At 39.9% G+C, this 22,020-nt stretch overlaps 1 protein-coding gene across 2 annotated transcripts; it reads left to right on the top strand.

Moving 5' to 3' along the window:
* Positions 1-10,308: 10,308 nt before the first annotated feature.
* Positions 10,309-14,345, top strand: LOC107787881 (protein NRT1/ PTR FAMILY 8.1). 2 transcript variants are annotated; one of them, XM_016609495.2, is made up of 6 exons: positions 10,309-10,496; positions 10,574-10,634; positions 10,864-10,994; positions 11,584-11,801; positions 12,421-12,956; positions 13,281-14,345. In XM_016609495.2, the coding sequence occupies exons 3-6, from the start codon at positions 10,865-10,867 to the stop codon at positions 14,113-14,115; spliced, it is 1,719 nt and encodes a 572-aa protein (XP_016464981.2). In that variant the 5' UTR covers positions 10,309-10,496; positions 10,574-10,634; position 10,864; the 3' UTR covers positions 14,116-14,345. The 2 variants fall into 2 exon arrangements, with proteins under 2 accessions (XP_016464981.2, XP_075075645.1); XM_075219544.1 differs by having other exon boundaries at positions 10,460-10,634.
* Positions 14,346-22,020: the final 7,675 nt, after the last annotated feature.

The raw sequence follows: 22,020 nt of genomic DNA, 5'->3' as shown, positions 1-22,020 counted from the left end.
TATTGACGATATGTTGGTCAAACCATTTGAAATATTTGTAGGACACCTTCGACATATTAAGAAGATACAACATGAAGCTAAGCCCGGAGAAGTGCGCATTCGGGGGTCGGATCAGGCAAATTTCTCAGGTTCATGGTATCTAATGGGTGATCGAGATCAACCCCGATAAAATAAAGGCCATAGAGGACATCACAGTAGTGGACAACATTAAGGCAGTTCAAAGACTGACCATGCGTATAGCCACATTAGGCTGGTTCATCTCGAGGTCCTTAGACAAGAGCCATCGTATAATGACCCGGTCAGTTATTTTAAGAATTAATGCCCCGATCCCCTATTAACTGCATTCCCCGTGTTTGTTTTTGCTATTGTCCGGGTGGATTTATTTTGAGTTTCAGAGTGTTTTGGGACACTTAGTTCCTAAATAAGAGCTTAAGCTTTATAATTTGGACCGTAGTCGGAGAACGTGAAGACGGACTCGAAATGGAATTCCATTTTCCGTTAGCTCCGTTGGGTGATTTCGGGTTTAGGAGCATGTTCAGATTGTGTTTTTGAGTTCCGTAGCTTATTTAGGCTTGAAATGCCGAAAGTTGAATTTTTGAAGTTTCCGGTTCGATAGTGAGATTTTGATATCGAAGTCGGAATGGAATTCTGGAAGTTGGAGTAGCTCCGTAGTGTTGAATGTGACGTGCTTGTAAAATTTCAGGTCATTTGGGCGAGGTTTGATAGCCTTTTTGATCGAAAGCGTTATTTGAGAGTTTTTGGAGTTCTTAGGCTTGAATCCGATGTTAAATTGGTGTTTTGATGTTGTTTTTAGCATTCCGAAGATTGGAACAAGTTTGAATTATGTTTTAGGATTGGTTGGAATGTTTGGTTGAGGTCTTGGGGCCTCGAGTGTATTTCGGATGCTCAACGGGTCATTTTTGGAACTTAGATAGTTACAGAAAAAGTTGCAGCAGTCAGTTCTGGTTTCCTTCTTCACGTTCGCGAGTGGGGTCTCGCGTTCGCAAAGAGGAGCTAGGGATGGGGAAGGTTTAATGCTTTGCGTTCGTGAAGGTATTCCCGCATTCACGAGGATGTGAGATCTTATACCTACGCGTTTGTGAAGGTAGTCCCGCATTCGCATAGGAGGAGGAGGTTGGTCATCGCGTTCGCAACTTGGGCATCGCATTCGGGAAAGAGTAAAGCTGGACCAAGTGGAGTTGTGCTTTGCGAATGCGAGGGTGCTTCCGTATTCGCGAAGAAGGAATTAGCTGGGCAGAATATAAAATTTCAAAGTCGAGGGTTTAGCCATTTTTGTGAAAACTAGAGCTTGGGAGCTCGGATTTGAGCAAGGTTTTGAGGGATTTTCAAATAAATCGATTGGGTAATGATTCTTAACTCCTTTTTTCTTATAACCCATTAATCTAAACATGAATTCATCATTTAATTTCGAAGTTTGGGATGAAAATTGGGGGAAAGTTCTTAGGCCTAAATTTTGAGTTTTGATTGGGGATTTGACATTAGATTTGGATAATTTTGGTATGTTTAGGCTCGTGAGAGTATGAGAATTCTGAAAATGTAAATTTTACCCGATTCCGAGAAGTGGGCCCCGAGGGCATTTTGGTTATTTTACCTAATTTCGCGTATTAGCTTAGAATTTATTTGTGGAATCAGTTACTTGAAGTTATATTTACATTATACAATTGAATTGAATAGATTTGGGCCATTTGGAGTCGAGTACTCGTGGCAAGAACGTGGTTTCAGGTTGATTTTGAGCCGGTTCGAGGTAAGTTGCTTGCCTAACCTTGTGTGGGGGAAATTTCCACTTAGGATTTGGTATTATTGATATTTGAAATACCTTGTACGTGAGGTGACGAGTGCGTACTTGTGATAATTGTTGAAAAATCTAGTTTTCATTAAGTAATTATAATTGTGTTTCTTTTCCTATTTATACTACTTGCAATTTAAGCTTGTTGTTAGTTTAGGGAAGCATGTCTAATTGACTTAATTGCTTTACTTGCTCAAACTGCCTTATGTAAATTATGTGCAGCGTGCTAGGCTAGAAATACTTATTTTACCTTGGTATGAAATTTGAATTGAATTGTGTATTCTTCATGTTGTTGTTGTGTGTTTACTTTGGGACTACGGGACAATATTCCGGGAGATCTCCCTGCATGTTTACTTTGGGACTACGGATCGGTATTCTGGGAGATCCCCCTGTACTTTTATATTGGAACTACGGGACTGCACCTGGTAGATTCCCCATGTACTGAGTATTTACATTTAGGACTACAGATCGGTATTCCGGAAGATCCCCTCGCATTATGAGTTGGACTACGGGATGGTATCTCAGGAGATCCATTGGATATTTATATTTGGGACTACAGGACGGTATCTTGGTAGATCCTTGGTTGTTATCTTTGTATTGAGTTGTGTCTCATTCTGTGTTTATTTTGTCTCTGTTGTAGTTGCTTTTGTTCTTTCTATTCTATGTTATTTCTTACTATTGCACTTAGTTATATTGTCTCATTCTATACTATTATACCTTATATTTCATTTAATCTCACTAGGGCCCTGACCTTCATCGTCACTACCCGATCGAGGTTAGGCTTGACACTTATTGAGTACCGCTGTGGTGTACTCATGCCCTTTCTGTGCATGTTTTTTCATGTGTAGATCCAGGTACTTCCACTCAGTCTTATCACACTTGAGGCAAGGCGCTTTCGTAGAGACTTCAAGGTATATCTACTGCGTCCGCAGACCGAAGAGTCCCTTTCTATTCTCAGTACTAGTATATCACTTCTGTATTTTCCTTGTTGATAGATATTTCTGGAGTTAGAGTTTTTTTTATGTAAACTCTTAGCTTGTGATTCATGGGGTTCCGGATTTTGGGAGTGTTAGGTTGAGATTCTTGTACTGTTATATGCCAGGGGGCAACTTAAACACTGTTTTATTTTGTTATCTCAGTTTTTAATTATTTTCTTTCCGTATTTGTTAGGCTTACCTAGTAGTAGAGACTAAGTGCCATCACGATAGTTCACGGAGGGCGAACTGGGTCGTGACACATCGATTCTTCTCACAATTGAAGAAGAATAACAACTTTTCCAGGACCCTGGAATGCCAACAATTTTTGGAAGAACTCAAACGATACCTGTTGAACCCCCTTCCTTTTCTGTACGCTCCAAAGGTAGACAAATAGTTGTACCTCTACTTGGCAGTTTCCGAGGTGGCGGTAAGTGGTGTCTTAGTCCGGGAGGAAGAAGGTACACAATTTCATATTTACTATGCCAATAGAACTCCAGGCGGGCCGAATCAAGGTATCCTCACCTGGAAAAGTTAGCGCTCGCTTTGCTAAGCGCTTCCAAGAAGCTAAAGTCGTACTTTAAATGCCACCCTATATGTTTCGTAACCTCTTACCCGCTGAGGAATATCATGTATAAGCTCGAGCTCTCAGGATGGTTGGTCAAATGGGCCGTGAAGATTAGCGGGTATAATATCGAGTACCGACCCCGAACCGCCATAAAATCTCAGATTTTGGCAGACTTTGTGGCCGACTTTATGTCGGCCTTAATACCCGAAATCAAAAGGGAACTACTGCTCACCTCGAGGACTACTTTGGGAATCTGGACCCTCTTCACGGACGGTGCCTCCAACATAAAGGGGTCCGGGCTCAGTATCGTTTTAAAGCCACCTGCAGGAAGTATAATTAGGTAGTCTATTAGAACTGTGAAATTGACTAACAATGAAGCCGAGTATAAAGCCATGATTGTAGGTCTAGAATTGGCTAAGAGCCTTGGGGCCGAAGTAGTTGAAGCCAAGTGTGACTCCCTCCTCGTGGTAAATCAATTCAACAGAACGTTCGAAGTAAAAGAAGAACGGATGCAGAGGTACTTGGAGAAATTGTAGGTAACCCAACACCAATTCAGGGAATGGACCCTACAACATGTACCCCGGATCAAAACAACGCGACCGATGCACTGGCTAACTTGGGGTCGTCGGTTGATTCCGATGAATTCAGCTCGGGAGCAGTGGTGCAACTAATGAATTCGGTGATAAAAGAAGGTAACACCGAAGTGAACTCAACAATTTTGACTTGGGATTGGAGAAACAAATACATAGAATACTTGAAGATAGGAAAAATTACCTTCGAACCCTAAAGAATCGAGAGCCCTGCATACCAAAGCTGTCAGATTTAGCTTGGTCAAAGGGGCATTGTTCAGGAGGCCTTTCTTTGGCCCACTAGCCAGATGCTTGGGATTGGGAGAGACCAAATACGCCATGAGAGAAGTTCACGAGGGCTCTTGCAGGAACCATTTGGGGGCAGAATCCTTGGTTTGGAAGCTCATTAGAGCCGGTTACTACTGGACCAAAATAGAGAAGGATGCAAAATAATTCGGATGGAAATGCGACGAATGCCAAAGGTATGCGCCGATGATCCATCAACTGGGAGAAATGCTCCATTCGGTAATGTCTCCATAGCCATTTATGAAGTGGGGAATGGACATCGTCAGTCCCCTACCATGGGCACCTGGTAAAGATCAATTCATACAATTCATGACCGATTATTTTTCGAGATAGGTCGAGGCTCAAGCGTTCGAGAAAGTCTGAGAGAAAGAAGTCATTAACTTCATCTGGGATCATATAATATGTCGATTTGGGATACCAGCCGAGATTGTTTGCGACAACAATAACAATTCATCGGCAGCAAGGTGAGTAAGTTTTTCGAAGATTACAATATAAAGAAGATACTATCAACACATTATCACCCTAGTGGGAACAGGCAGGTGGAATCAACGAACAAGACTATATTCCAAAACCTAAAAAAGAGGTTGACCAGTTCGAAAGGAAAATGGAAGGAGATCTTTCCCGAAGTCCTGTGGGCGTACTATACGACTTCGAAATAAAGCACTGAAGCCACCCCATTTTCTCTAGTCTACGGAGATAAATCCTTAATACCAGTCAATGTGGGGGAACCGAGCCTCAGATTCTAATATGCTACTGAAGAGTCAAATGATGAGGCCATGATCACGAGCCTGAAACTGTTGGACGAAAGGCGGGAGGCCGCCATGGTCCGGTAGGCCACCCAGAAGCGGCAAGTAGGAAAGTACTAAAATCGAAGGGCCAACCTCCGACATTTTCAAGTCGGGGACTTGGTATTGAGAAAGGTAACACTACACGCAAGGAATCCGAACGAAGGGAAACTGGGCCCGAATTGGAAAGGACCATATCGAGTTATCGGAATAATCGGCAAAGGCTCATATAAACTCAAAGCGGGCAACGATGTACAACTACCAAACAATTGGAACGTGGCATACTTAAAGCGATACTACTGCTAAGGTACGAACTTAATTCCTTTTTAATTTCATTATATTACATACTAATGTATGCAGGTACTCGGCCAAAGGCGGATATGGCTATTAGGTCTGAAAGCACGTCTTGCACTCTTTTTTACTTGAACCGGTTTTTCGAAGTGGGTTTTTCAGCAAGGTTTTAACGAAGCAACAGTAAAATGTGCTACCTTAGATTTGAAGACCGGCCTTAAACTAGAATCGATGATCACTTGCATCAGATCAACAACATCCGAGCCCTCACAAGTTTGGCCTCGAATACTGGGAGGCCATTACCCCTAGATTAATATCTTTAGCAAGGGAAAAGAAAATTTTATGTGCCAAAAGCTAAGGCTTGGTGGTTAGGATTCATTGTAAGGGTCAAACAGTCATACGAATCGTGCCCACATAGTCCACTCTTTCCACGACACAATTTTTATGGGCCTTTGATCATGTATCTTGCATATTAAGCAATGAAAGAAATTTCTACTTCCCCTACACTTTATTACGACGTTTGATCTTGGATCCTAAAGCCAACGGGCTACCCCTATTCGGGGACTATCGACCGATAAGGTTCTGACGACCTGGTCTACCGAATCCCAGAGGCACCAAGACTATTAGGAAGTTCCCGAATATGAAAGGCTATGACAGCCCTAAAAACGGCTCAAAGAGGTCCGAAGTCCGTACGTAGAAAGTAAGGCCCTTACGAAAAATCAAAACCTGTTAAAAGGTTACCCTGAACAAAAATATCGTCTAAAAACCTTTAAGAATCTTAAAGGCCTTTGGTTTTACCAAAGATTCAAAGCCACAAGTAACCCGAAGTTACATCAAATTCAGGCTCCGTTTGGACCACCGAAAAATGGATGCTCTAGACTACATCTGATTTCATGCTAATGCAATAAAAATAATACGCAAATAGAAATTGCAAGCAAATGCTTGAAAATTAAAGACACAGTATTGCCGAAAAGGGAAAATTTTATATTCCAAAATATGTTTACAAAGGCACAATAGAACGATCTCAAAATAAACAAAAACATTATACAAGGAAAATTATGAAAAAGAATTAAGGCATCTACGCCTAGTCTTCACCGGGGCTCGACTCGTCGCAAGAACCGTCGGAACCCTCCGAACCCTCGGAGCCTTTAGGACCCCCAGGCTTGTAGAGTTCCTTTGCCTTAGCCTCAAGTCTCCTGGCTTTCTTAATCTCGGCCGACAGGTCAAAATCTCGGGCATGGATCTGTTCGAGGGTCTCTCTCTGGGATAGCCGCTTTATGTACTCAGTCTTCGTCTTTAAGTAGGTCTCGGCTACCACCATATTAGCCTTATACTGGTCCAACATTTCCTCGATGTTAGAAGAGGTAGCATCCAATTTGGACCTCAGTACGACATATTCTTGTCTGAGGGCATCCTGTTCCGTGACGGTAGAGCTTAGTTGTGCCCGAAGATCATCATTTTGCCGAGACCACTTATCGGCCTTGTCCTTTGCCACCCGGAGTTGGTTCTCAATCGATGCTAGCTCCAATTTTGCAGCCTCTTTTTCCAAAGAAAGCAGATCTATCCTGCCCTTCCATGCCTCAGTCGTGGCCTTGACCTCATCCATCTCAGCCCGAAGCTGGTCGATCAGGTCTACCTTTTTTTGGACCTGCAGTTGCATTGTTAGACCCCACGAGTAGCTTCTCGTTTTTAGCCTCAAAGATCCTTACCTTCTCGACCAGGTCATCGTGCTTCCGCTTCAAGGACGAAGCCTCCTTCTAAGCCTTTTCTAGCTCGGTTTGGAGAATTGGAAGGTCCTTGAGGGCCTCATCTTGTTTCTCACTAAGATCCCTGTACATGTCCTTCTTCCGGACTTGCTCTTGAGCTCGAACTCAAGCTAGCTGATCTCCAAGTGGGACCAAAGGAAGCTTTTATGATGAAGCACTAAAGCCTGAAAAACAATGAAGTTATTAGAACAAGTCTAAAACTAAACAAGGTTCACAAAGGGGTATAAAGGGTAAACGCCTTACCTGGTTCAGCGCTTGTTGCATCTCGTTGAAGAGGATTGATGCGCCCACTTTGTTCATCTTTTCCTGGTCCTCCTTGGTCACCATGCATCGAAGGTAGCTGGCTACGCCCACCAGAGCATACAGGACCCGGGTGTCCGTCGGGATCTAAAGAACAACTGTTGTCTAGCACTCGGGGCCACGCTCAGAGCGGAGAATTGTTTCACTAGTTTTGGGCTCGAACTCAGATCGCTTGCTCCCAATGGTACATCCTTTTTCGGGACCTCCAGGTGACCGAGATCAGAAAAATCCTCTAGTGCGGCCATATCCATGCCGTCAAAGAACGTGTTAAGGGCATCATCTGGGCCCGTCGCCATCTCACTTGATTTTTCTTTGCCCGTTTAGGTCTTTTTGAGCATGGACTCGGTGTAAGAGTGTGTTTCCACGATTTCAATGACACCAGATATGTCCTTCAGGACAAGAGCGGCTTCTCGAGAAGTTGGGACCTCTGTCTCTCCCTCTGGTTCCCGAGCTAGAAGAGGATCAACCTCGTGGTCGTCCTTCTCAAGTGTTGCATGCTACCCCTCGTTAAGAGTCGACCCATGAGCATTAAAAAGGTAGTCATCCTCGGGTTCACCCCTGATCTAGTAGAGGGAATCAGAGCCCGGTACCCTAGACTTTGTGCTCTTTTTGGTTTTCCGGACCCGGATGGTCACCATCTTCTTCTTCGCCTCAGCATTCGGGGAACCCGAGGACTTTCTTTTCTTCTTCTTCTCCTCCTCCTTTGAAGCAGCCTCGGGCTGCCCCGAAGCGGAGGGTTCAATAAGCGAGGATGGATCCTCGTCCTCATCCAACGGCCTGAGTTCAGTAGTCTTGGGCAAACCTGGAAGAAAAAAAAAGACTTAGCAATGTGTAAGCTAAAAGTATGAAAGAAATTATTTGGGAAAAAATCTCACCATGGGAATGGGCCTCCCACTTGCCATTCCAGAGCTTGCGCCATGCGCGCTCGGAGTATGGAATCTGTTTGCAGATTCCCTCGATCCACTCCTTTAAGCGGAGAACTGCATTAGGAACTTGGACAACAGTTGCATGGCAACAAACACAAGCAGTGAGAGGAAGAATAAAGGGAAATGACAAATACTCGTGAAGGAAAATACTTACGAGATGCGTTCCACTTTTCTGGTAAAGATAGGAATTCGGGGGGGATGAGATCTTCAGTTTTCACCCAAACGGACCTCTAGTGCCAGCCTCGGTCTTGGTCCTCGTTGATGCTCGAGAATAGAGCCTTTCTCGCTCGACAAACAAGCTTTATCATCCCCCCATCGGAAGATTTGGGGACTGTATAGACGAAGCAGATGGTCGAGAGTGAACCAAGGTGCTTCAGTGTTGTTCCCAAAGTGTCGAATGAGGATTATGATCCTCCAAAAGGATGGGTGAATCTGCCCAAGGCAGACCTCGTACCTTTTACAAAAGTCAAGGACTATGGGGTCCACCGGAGCAAACGTGAAGGGGTAAGTGTCAACACTTAAGTACCCCTTCACGTGAGTAGTGATATCGTCATCAGGATCGGGGACGACCACCTCCTTACCCTCCCAGTTAGTGTCCACCCGGACTGTGGGTAGTGTTTCCTTAATAACAGAGCATATGTATCTTCATGCCCCTTTACCTCAATCATGTTGACCAGAGGCCTTCTCGACATTAAAATTGTTTCCAGTAGAGTAGCCCCCAGGTATGAAGCTCTTTAAGGGGGCTACTAGGCCACCTCAAGAATAGCCACCTCAGCGTCTGCGATCGGGTTGGAAGATGAAGTAGTGGTTTGCTGAGGCACGAATTTGGACGTTTTTACTATGGGAATCTACGAGATATGAAGGTCTGGATAGAAGATTCAAAGAGAATAAAGAAGAAGATATGAAGGCCAAAGGAACAATGTATGAAGATTGAAAGGAGTTGAACAACAAGTAAAGAATTCAAGGGTAAGTCTAAGAGTTTTAGGGTCGGAAAGTAGAAAAGTAAAAAAAGGTCGGAGCTTTTATAGAGAAAGGATAATCAATGCACGACGTTTCACATTTGAGGACAGTCAACCGGCGGTTGACACATGTCCTAAGTCAGAATAACGCGAGGTGATGGGATGTTTCGTTGACCCGTCATCCCGGTTGTAACGTACGAAGGAAGGAATTGAGGTTCATCTATCGCTTTCTGTCGTTTCGGTAAACCTACTCTCCAGAAAATGAGGGGACTATCTGTGTATGGTAAAATTGGGGGGTAATGTCTACCCCGATTTTCCAATGAGAAAACGGAGGGGGAGCACGGATGCACGAGATTCTAATCGAGGTTCGAGACCCTTCTTATCAAGATCCGGGAAGAGTGAATGATGTCCCCGCCATCGGGTACGATGAAACGATGCGTCCTAGGCCAAAAATAAGTTCTAAGACCTCGAGAGACCCGATGAACAGTTATGCATGACGGATAGAGGGTCGCGATACTCGCCCTCAACCAGATATTACGGCGCGAATCTCGCTCGATGTCGATTATGGATCAGTAATTACGGGGAAAGGAAGATTTTTACCTTTTTTAGACTTATACTAAGGTTGAAACTCTCCTACTATATAAATGGGAAGTTTTTCTTTTGTATCACACATTATAACACGCGAATCAAGGCAATACAAGTTTATTTTCTATCTTTTAGCTATTGTTAAAGTTTTGCTCATTTGTTTTGTTCTTCATTCACGACTGGGCTTGAATCGAGGGTCCATCCGAGGATGAGGTAATTTAGTCAGTCTAAATTTAGGCCTGGCCATAATATTGCAACTGGTTTGAACGTTTATTTCATTTCTAACTCATTTATTTGATATTTTTAATTGTTCGTATTGATTTAAACCACACATCCTTAAAATCGCGTATAAATTGACTTGTTACCCAATTTAGGGATAAACAATTGTACTTTTAAAATCATAGCTAAGAATTTTGATATTTATTGAACTTTAGTGCAATATAATTATTGTGTGTTTGAAAATACTAGATTCAGTTACATAGCTCCATCCGCCTCTGGTTTTGTTGACCTGACGTGAAAACGGCATGTTGAGAAGACTAACTTGTCATTGAGTGACACAATGTGACATTAATTACTCTTTCCCTCGCTATAGTTTACAAGTCAACTCATTCAACGCAAGAGCCGGAGAAATCTTTATTCAAAAGCTTTTTGGATTATTGGGTATCTTTATTTATAAATCATTTGAACCATCCAGCTCACTCTTGGGTCTAATTATCTTTCCTTCTTTATCTATTTAGCTTGACGGAGCACAGCAATTCTGCTGAGTTTTGGGAGCCAAAGAAACACTTTCGAATTCAAGTATGTACTATACCCTTTTTGTATCTCTCTCTTGGTTTAGATTTTAATCTGGTTGTTAGTTTTCAAGTTATTTAAAGTGCTTTTTTTTTTTATCAAACGATTAGCATGCGGAAATTTTGTAATTTGAGCTTTTCATGTTTGATTGTCCAAATTTTATTATTTGTTTATCAAAGATTAGCAATTGATTGAGTGTTTATAGTTTTTAACCTGCGAAACTTCTAATTTGCAGTATGCAGAAAGACATGGGAGAAGTTTCTGGAGAAGATGATTTGTATACGAAAGATGGAACAGTTGATTACCGCAATAATCCAGCTAAGAAGGCTGAAACTGGGACTTGGAAAGCCTGCCCTTTCATCTTAGGTACTCATGCTCGACATTCTAAATTTTTTTTTCCTTTTTCTTTTTCCTCCTTTTAGAACATTATTTCATGAATTAAATTATATGCTCTGAATGATAGAGTAGAAACAATTTATATTCAAAGTAATTTAACATGTTTTAGTAGGTAACCTGTCTTATTTTAGGTTACTAATCTCGCTTTTTATGGAATATTACCTATAATTATGTTTAAGATAACCAGTTAGTGGATACATAAGTTAAACTCTTCGGGTCGTTTGGTTTGAAGACAAGTTATGTTGGGATTAGTTATGATGGGATTAATTATCCCGGTGTTATTTCTTATTGACGGTTTGCTACTATGTTGTATTAATCCTAGGATTGTCAATTTTACTGTTTTATCCTGGGATTACTAACCCACCCTTTAGCAAGTATAAGTTATCCCGGTACTATTTTTAATCTGAGATAACTTATCACAGATTAGTAACCAAACAAGGGATAATGCGGTACTAATTTTTATCCTAAGATTATTTTTACTTATCCGTCGTACCAAACGACCCCTTAGTTTTTAATAGGTTTATGGTTAGTAATTTCTGAAGGGAATATTTGTTGGCAGGAAACGAGTGTTGTGAAAGATTGGCATACTATGGGATGAGCACAAATCTTGTTTTGTATTTCAAGAAAAGGCTCAACCAACACAGTGCTACAGCTTCAAAGAATGTGTCAAATTGGTCCGGAACATGCTACATCACACCACTAATTGGAGCATTTCTAGCAGATGCTTATCTAGGAAGATACTGGACAATTGCCTGCTTCTCAATCATCTATGTAATTGTAAGTTTTGTATCTGTTGAAGTACATTAGCTCTTCACTAGACTCTGTAACTTGTTTGTGTTGAATTGTGTGATCACCTCCTTTAAAAGTTTAAGCGGATAGAGAGAACATAGTTTTATTTACTGAATTATGTTTCGATATGCCTCTTACGTGCGGGCCAAATTATTTTTTCATGGGTGAAGCACGTGGAACTTTTTTCTTCTTTTTCTAGCAGTGACTTGAACCTAGGACCTTTGTCTAGTTTGATACTATGTTGTATTGTGTAGCCACCTTTTCCAAAAGCTTAAGTGGCTAGAGAGAGCAAACTTTTATTTATGGTAGAAACTGAGAAGAAAAAACTTGGTCCAATGTAAACATGTTACACACAAAAAACATGTAAAGGATGAATAAGCAGGAGGAAAATGAATTTTTTGGAGCCTATGCCAAAGTGCTACCTTTAACTTGCTGAGTTATAATTTATTCTCATCAACTTAAAGGATGAAAGAATATATATATGTGTGTGTGTGTGTGTGTGTGTGTGTGTGTGTGTGTGTGTGTGTGTGTGTGTGTATAAAACCAAAGTCTCAGCTTAAATTCCTTTTATGGGGAACTTAGAAGCATAAATATATGTCTCTTGCAGGGGATGACTCTGTTGACATTGTCAGCTTCTGTCCCAGGCCTAAAGCCAAGCAGTGATCCAAAGGAAGTGCAAACTGCAGTTTGCTTTGTTGCACTTTACCTCATAGCATTGGGCACTGGTGGGATTAAGCCATGCGTTTCATCTTATGGGGCAGATCAGTTTGATGATGCTGATGAAGTTGAGAAGAAACACAAGTCATCTTTCTTTAATTGGTTCTATTTTTCGATTAATATCGGTGCTCTTATTGCTTCTTCAGTGCTGGTTTGGATACAAGACAATATGGGCTGGGGATGGGGTTTTGGAATTCCAGCAGTGACTATGGCCATTGCTGTAGTAAGCTTCTTTTCAGGTACCCGATTGTATCGCAACCAAAAACCTGGAGGGAGCCCTCTGACTCGCATATGTCAAGTGGTTGTTGCGTCCTTCAGAAAATTTAAAGTTGATGTGCCTGGAGACAAAACTTCCTTGTATGAGACAACCGATGCAGAGTCTGCAATCACAGGGAGTCGCAAGCTTGATCATACAAAAGATCTTCGGTGAGCAACTGTTGATATCCTTGAAGCTTTCCATTATTATTTTTGATGTAATGCATTTGCCCAAAAAACTATTGACTGTCTAGGAATGAGAAAAATTATTAACATGATCATCTTTATTACAGTGAATGGTTCAGTATTCTAGTGATACTTTACCTGGACCTGGAAATATGTACACAGCGCACTGACTTGTTGGACCCTTTTTTTTGCTGTCCACATTGATTAATGTTGAATTCTATCAACTTTTTTCTGCATTTTTAACGGTTCTCCTATTTGCCATGATGGTAAATGATGAAACAAATGATTTACACTGATGTTATCATGCAGTTTCTTCGACAAGGCAGCAGTGCAGACAGAGTCTGACCATATGAAAGGCAATATAGACGGATGGAGACTTTGCACTGTGACCCAAGTTGAGGAGCTCAAAGCCATTATACGATTGCTACCTATATGGGCCACGGGGATCATATTTAGTGCTGTATACAGTCAAATGAGTACCATGTTTGTGTTGCAAGGAGCGTCCATGGACACTCACGTAGGAAATTCCAGCTTCATGATTCCACCAGCATCACTTAGCATTTTCGACACTCTCAGTGTTATATTCTGGGTTCCCATTTATGACCAACTTATTGTCCCAATTTCTAGGAAGATTACAGGTCACAAGAATGGCTTGACACAATTACAGAGAATGGGTACAGGGCTCTTCATATCCATCTTTGCCATGGTATCTGCCGCTATTCTAGAGCTCTTTCGGCTAAAATATGTGAAAAGACATAACTACTATGAACTGGAGCAGGTCCCCATGTCAATATTTTGGCAGGTTCCACAGTATTTCCTTATAGGTTGTGCAGAAGTTTTCACATTCATCGGTCAGTTGGAGTTCTTCTACGATCAAGCACCAGATGCCATGAGAAGTTTGTGTTCGGCTTTATCACTGACTACCGTTGCACTTGGGAATTACTTGAGTTCTCTGCTTGTGACAATTGTCATGAATATTACAACCAAGAATGGGAAACCCGGATGGATACCAGATAACCTGAACTATGGTCACCTTGACTACTTCTATTACCTTTTGGCTGTGCTGAGTGTACTGAATTTGGGAGCTTATCTCATGATAGCTAAGTGGTATACTTACAAAAGGCCAGTGGGAACTCCGCGTTGAAGGTTGAAGTGGCACAACAAAAGTAAGCTTTTTATATTTTGGGTTCAAGAACCTGTAAATATAGTTTGATTGGAAAATCATATGTTGTACACAAACATATTTTCTGTAAAACTAGTGAAATGTCACCACTATCCATATGATGTCAAAGACATCAGTTCTATAAGATCTGTTCTACTTGTAACACCTCTCACTTAAGACTGATAAAAATGATCATTTTTAGTTTTTCTTTCTGATTCTTGCTGAAATTCCATCACTCAATAGCTCAATGGACTATTACAAAGGTTCAATCCTTGTTATCTTAATTTGTCTCTATAATAAGGGCATTTTATCTAAGTATTCTTGATTATGCTCGATTAATAAGAATCTGATTGAGTTCACAATAACATGTGTGAGGATTTTGCTTCTACTAGAACTCCATGAACCCAAAACGTACTTATTAATGGTGAATATGTGGGAGATATAATGAAAGTGTGTGATTTTTAATAATTTAAAGTTTTAAATGAAATGTCACACAACTCAATATGATATTAGAGCAAGCATATATCCTAAGCTCAAGTCTTACCGCCACTCTTCATAACTTAAAAGGAAAAAAGAAACAAGAAACAGGTGCTTTGATCCATGAAACTGAAAATTTGCTATCTCTTAGTATTTAAGTCTTTAGATTTGATGGTCACACAACTTTTTTTTTTTTTGGATAACCATTTGATTTTCGATACCCATTGATCCGACTAATTCAAATTTGCATTGTGTATAACCCATCAAAGGGGAAAGTGCTCTCCTCTAGAAGTTTTTGCTGAAATTTAGACTTACATTAATTGGTTTAGACCGAAAATGATAGCGGATTGGCGCAAATATTTGATAAATATAGGCTTATTATTAAATTATTTTGTGTGTGGATAAACAAGGCCCAATAACTTGAATTATGATACGGAAACACTCTAAATAAATAGAGGTCAATCTTTCTTTTTCTAGTTTCAAAACCCTAGCTTATTCAGGATGTGAGAGCATGATAACTACTGATGTTAACTACCGATCATGGAAGTTGGTTTCATGCTTAATCGACTATTACCGATGTTAAATCAATGAATTTGAACGATACCCTCTTTTAACCCTAACTCAAGATTTATATTTGTGTGTTTTCTTTTAATTTCTCTGTAGTACATAATTTTTTTTATATTTTTCCATTCTTAGAGTTTAAACCCAAAACTTTTAATTAAAGGGAGGAGGTTTGATCTATCCCATCACACCCTTAGTGATGATAGTCACAAGTCAAAAGAACAATCTATCAAGAAAATTGGTTCTTATCTAATTCTAGTGTCGCTATGTTTCATTTGAAGCTAATATAAAATTTTGACATTCAAGAATTTTACAGGAGGGCTTCTTAAGATTAATTTTTTATTTTTTAGAAAAGTTGTGCAAAAATAGAGTTCCCCAAGAATTTCTTCATTTCCTTCCTTCTTCTTCTTCTCCACATTCTTCTTCACTTTCTTCCTCTTCTTCGTCTTCTTTTCTTCTACTCTGTTTCAAAAATACTTGCACTATTTCCTTACTATTGGCACATTTTAATATTTCCTTAATAAGGCATTTATAGCTAACTAGATATTATGACAAGTTTCAGATCACAAGTTTCAAAAGTTTTACACCCACTGTTTGAGCAAATAAATGCTAAACCAATTAATAACAAATTAATGGGTTGAATCTTAGTTGAGCTTAATAAATTCCAGACCAAATAGAACAGAGACTCTTGTATAATGGGAAGAATATAAAAGCATTAATTAGTGCGTTTAGTATACTATGATAGACGAAAAATGTAATATCGTAAATGTGCAATGAATGCAAGAAACGACAATGATTATAGTGTAAAGGAACTGTCAACCAATAATTGTGTGATTGAGTGTCTCTTCCCTCTGATTGAAAGTACAAGAGGGGGTGAATTGTTTACTTTTAAACTTAATAGCGAGCAGTTGACTAGTTTTACGATTAGTCAACTCGGTATAAGAACTTGATACTAGTAAAGACAAAATTTAAGATGCAGAATTTAAATGCAGGAATTAAAGACACCAGAGTTTTTATACTGGTTCAGATTCAATGTGAATCCTAGTCCAGTCCCCTGGAGTTTCAAGGGAGTTCCTTTTCGTGAATGAGTTTCTTCGAGAGTACAGAGAATGGTGTGATCTACACCGATCTCTTAGAGCCTATTTCACTTGTCTCTTTTTGATACAATGCCTCACCAGTGTTGTTCTCTCTTTCTTATATAACTTATTACACAGCAGATCTAGTAGAGCTACAATATTTGTTTGTAGTAGAATAAAGAGAGGGTATTTGGTTCGATCAAAGTATGTCGTTCTAGGGTACAGTTACAGGTTTAAATACTTTGAGAGAGGCTTGGTTTCTGGAGAGATTTACCAACTCAAGAGATTTGATCCTTGGAGAGAAATTGATTCTTTCCAACAATAAGGTTATACAACAACGACTATGATTACAAGATCCTTGTTTGATGTTCCATATATGCTTCCCAAGATCTTGCACCTTCCAGATTAGATACGTTTGACTTGATTGATTCCTTAAGATTAGGCTTGATTGATTCCGTCTTGGCTTTGATTGATTACTCTAATCCAGGATTGCTTTTCTTGATTCCTTCCATCTCGTAGCTGTCCATTGATTTCGTGATATTTGCTAATCTCGGATTATTTTCCTTAAGTTCCCTGATTGATTGTTTCCATCTCGTTGTTACTCCTTGATTCCTTGATCTTCTCTAATTGATTCCTTCAATCTTTGAATTGCTATCCATGAGTTCCTGCACAGATATATTATTTGCATCATTAAAATCAGATCTAACAATCTCCCCCTTTTTGATGATGACAAAATATTATATATGTATAAACAACAGTTGACTTACCTGTGTTTTACTCCCCCTCAATGTATGCAGTTGACTGGTCCATTGTACTCCTCCTCAATTCATGCAGTTGACTGGTCCATGGTTATAGATGTTGCAGTCGACTCCTGCTGCAGAGGATGCTAACGTACACTTACCCTTTAGTCGACTACCTTTGTATACATGTGTAGATACATACATATATCATTCTCCCCCTTTTTGGCATCAGCAAAGAGGGAACTAAAATATGAACTAGAACAAGTTATATAGCATTATGCAGCAGAGTTATAGTCCTAAAAACAACCAGAACAAAACAAGAAACAGAAATTGTCCAACAACTGATTTAACTGTCCAAAAATAACACAACAAAAAAAATTGTCTTAAGCAACCACATTAACGACACAGAAAGTAGGTAAGAGTATTGCAGATAGCCTCTTTCAGTTGTTCAAAGCTGGTATTGGCTGAGATGCTCATTCCATCAAACTTGTCATGAATCTCCTTGAAAGCCGTGACAACGTTCTCCCTTACTCTGAGAACGACAACTCTTATCTTAGACACATTAGACCCTGTTTCTTTGGATATGGCATAAATGACACCAACAATTGACTGAGTGGCTGTGAGGAGTTCTTTAATTTCAGAGAGTTGAATGTCAATGGCCTGAAGCTTCTCACCAAGATCAGGATCACCAAGATTAGGATGAGAAATAGAAGGTTTGAGTTTGGGATCTATTGGAGCATGCTTTACATTACCTTCGTGCTTCTTAACCCATGATCCTTTCACACTCATATATCACATACTAGTAAAGTCTCTAGAATTGTAAGATTTTGAAACAGTGATAAAGGGATAAGCAGACAGGGAAATTTGGTGAGCTTCCGGTATGTGAGTGATGGCCATACCATAGGGTATACTGGTGGGATCTTGGCATTTTCAATCATGAAGTTAATGACCCAAGATGATAACTTGACTTTGAGTTTGGTCACAAGACAATACACCAAGAAGGTGTCTCTTTGAGAGAAGATGGAGAATGAACCAATACGAGGGAGTAGAGTAGTTGCTACGATGTGAGCTAGGACTCGAGTTTCGAAAATAACATTACTGGGGCCTAACTAGTTGGAAAGGGATTCAGAGGAACATTCAGCAATACACCATTTAGCTTGATCAAAGGAGATTTCAAAATCATCGGGCCAGGTATTTTTGAAAAGCATGGGAAAACCAGAACATTTACGCTGAAAGAGTGAATCAAACATGGAACAATAAAGAACAATGCGCTTACCTACCACTAAGGATTCCAACTTATCAGGTTTACTAGAACAAAGATTAGTATAAAACATCTTTACTAGGGGTTCATAGACCTTAGGCAGAGGAATAGACAGGAACTTAGACCACCCTTGATGAACAAAAAGATTTTTTACCTTAGAATTTAGGGCTTCTACGTCGTCAAGGTCGACTACCCTTCCATGAGCAATGGGCTTGTCTTTCAAAGCGATGAAAAGATCCCTGTTTGGAGAATCCCAGAAATTCAGGTCAGATTCTAGGGAGTCAGAAAGATCTATCTTGGATTTCTTTAGAGTAGATGAAACATGAGGGTCTTCCATAGGTCATTTTCCTAGAGCTTTTTCTCCTAAGATTTGAGAGTTACAAGACAAATAGCCCTGCGAAGAAGCGAAACCCTCAGAATGGTCGGAACCTAGGTCAACTTGTTCTAGGGGCACAGAAGGGGGTTTTGCTTTGGAGCGGGTACTTTTTCTAGTGGAGGCATATGGGTTCTTGGATTATTTAGCCATTGAAGGATAGCGGTTTGAGCAGATCTTCGAAGAAGATTTTCTAGATGAAAGTGATTGAAAAGAGATCTCCGCCTTAAGAAGAGGGATTCAGAACCATCTGACAGTTGAGTATAGAAAAGGAAAAGGCATCGGTGGAATAGACGTGATGATTGACTTTCCAACATTGAACGACACAACTGATGTGAAAGAAGAAGAAAAAAGAGGGAAAACGGAGGCGTAATTAATGCACTGGTAAAAGACAATTATTAAACCTACAAAAGTAACCGTATTTGTCACGACCCAAAATCTAACCATGGTCGTGATGCCGTCTATCGTGTTACAAGGCAAGCCTACTTCCCAAAATATTACTACTAAATCGATTATAAGAAATTAATAAAATATTTCAACATTTAAATTTTTCATAAACTAAATCAACTCTAAATATAATATAGAAAAATACGGAAACGAGCCCCAAACATCGGGGGCGTCACTAAGTCATGAGCATCTAAAACTATAAACTAAGATATATAAACTGTCTAACTGTCCAAAGTAAGAAATGACAAAAAGAGTAACAAGGCCCTCCGGACGCTAGCATCTACCTTGCAGTCTCCAAAGATAGACGGCCTGAACTCAATGATCGTCGCGCTCTAACTCACCTGGATCTGCACATAAAGTGCATGGTGTAGTATGAGTACAACCAACTCAGTAGTAACAGAAATAACTAAGGAACTGAGCAGTAATGACGAGCTAAGTAAAACAGTCCAATTATTAATTTTCACAATTTTAAAAAAAAATAAACATGAATAAACAGGTAAATTTCATAACTTAGTAAATACCACAAAGAAATTTAACAGATAAATGTAGCAACAGCAAAAGTAAATGCAACTTCACAGCAATGTCACTCCATCACTCAGCACTCAACACTCAATACACTCAACACTCTGCGCTCACTGGGGTGTATACATACTCCGGAGGGGTTCCCAAAGCCCAAGCGCTAAGCACTAACAACTCACGTGCCATCATATCAATACCTGGATCCGCACGGTCAACTCACGTGCTACGCGGACAACTCACGTGCTACGCGGACAACTCACACGCTATGGTATTAATATCCTCACAACCAGGCCCTTAGGCTCACTCAGTCATTTACCTCATTAGCCTCACCATCATCAACAAATAAGAGAACACATCCCACATCAAGTATCACAACATATTAGCAAATAATAGAGATTGAAGTAAACATGTACAATAATTTCTATGACTGAGTACAAATAATGTGAGCATGAATAAAGCCTAAACATGATCTTTAACATGAAGGCAGACAAGTTCAACAACAAGTAACTACGTAAACACAGAATGATGGCCATAAGGCCTCACGGGACGGACTAAGTCTCCATCCTTCAAGGTATACACCCACACGCCCATCACCTAGCGTGGGTATCACCTCCAAACAGTCACACGATATCAAATTCTACGGGTTTATACCCTCAAAGCCATAGTTAAAACTGTTACTTACCTTAACCGCATAAAATCCTACTCCGGGATGCCCTTGTCTCTAGACTTGGTCTCCAAAAGCTCCGAATCTAACCATAATCAGATTAATACCATCACCATGTGCTAAAGAATCGAATTCCACTATAAAAACTACAAAATATACCAAAAATCTGAAATCAGCCAAAATCCGCCCCCCGGGCCCATGTCTTGGAATCAGTCAAAAATGGCAGAATAATAAACCTCGTTCTCTCCCGAGTCTAACCATATACTCCTGCCGTTCCAATTTATGTGAACCTGTTTGACTGGGCACGAAGTTTAAGAAAAAATAAAGACTTTTTAAATTTGTGGTCCTAAACAAGTCAAAAGGGGCCCATAGTATTTATGTGGTTATAAAAGCTTCTCATTAAGGGTAGAATTGTAAGTTTAAGCTAAATTGTTTCCAACTTTAGAAAGGAGTCATTCTTTTTGGAACAGACCAAAAAAAAATAGGTTCACATAAACTAGAACAGAGGGAGTAAAATTTATCAAAATTGAACTCCGGTTGGTCTCTCAAATCCTCACTTAAAACTCTCCAAAACTCAAACCCTAACTCCCTCAATTTCACTTTGAAATCATCAATCAATTCCCAAATACGATGATGGATTTATGAAATATAATCAAATCCGAGTAGAGAACACTTACCCTAATCCATATGGTGAAAATCGCCTCCAAAATAGGCCAAATCCGAGCTCCCCAACTCAAAATATGATCGAATGAACAAACCCTTATTTTATACATATTTTTTTTCCCAGCTATTCTGCCTCGTTTCTCATGCCAAACGATCCTGAAACTCGCTTTTTATGCCTTCAATGAATTCCTTGTGAAATTCTAGTCAAGTTAGGCTTTTGAATCACTCAATTTGACCTTATAATGAATGAGATATGTAGGTTTTAATATTTGCAAATAGTGCAGATTTTTAAATACGCTGCCAGTGGCAATTTCGTAATTAATCTAAAAAATCTGGCAACCTAATTCTTAGAAAATGATCATAAAATCCTCATATAATGTCCAAATTTGATGATTCTTTTTGCTACGGGTCCGTAATTATGATACATATCTAATACTTCAATCAAAAAAGAAATTAGAGCTCATTTGTTCAATATGATATCATTTATACTTGAAGAAACGACGTCGAAACATATGAAAAACGAGCGCAACACAACCCAAATCTATCTGAAACTCACCCTAGCCACTAGAGAACTCAACCAATATTTTTCACAAGTCACATATCACTACCTGAACTTGGTCAAACCTCCGGAACACCCAAAACAATACCAAAACACCAAATCAACCTTGAATTCAAGCCTAAGAACTTTTAAACTTTCAACTTTCGCCAATTCAAGCCTAATTCTACCACGGACCTCCAAATTATATTGAGGACACACTCCTAAGCCTAAAATCACCCAACAAAACTAATCGAATCATAAAAATCCAAATCTGAATTCGTCTACTCATAACTCAACTTTCGGTTGACTTTTCTAACTTAGCTTTCTAACTAAGAGACTAAGTGTTCATTTCACTCCAAAACTACTCCAAACCTAAACCTACCAACTCGATACAACTAACACATCTGAACAACACATAAAGAAATAGAAATAGGGGAAACGAGGCTATCACTCTCAGAACGAACGACCGGGTCGTTACATCCTCTCCCTCTTAAACAAACGTTCGTCCTCGAACGTGCCAAGAGTTATTCCAAAAGACATCAGATCACCATATCACCTCAACCAAATC

This window comes from Nicotiana tabacum, chromosome 8 (assembly GCF_000715075.1).
Source record: "Nicotiana tabacum cultivar K326 chromosome 8, ASM71507v2, whole genome shotgun sequence".
NCBI classification, from domain to species: Eukaryota; Viridiplantae; Streptophyta; class Magnoliopsida; order Solanales; family Solanaceae; genus Nicotiana; species Nicotiana tabacum.
The sequence above is the reverse complement of the archived record's forward strand: the minus strand, read 5'-3'. Positions and strand labels throughout refer to the sequence as shown.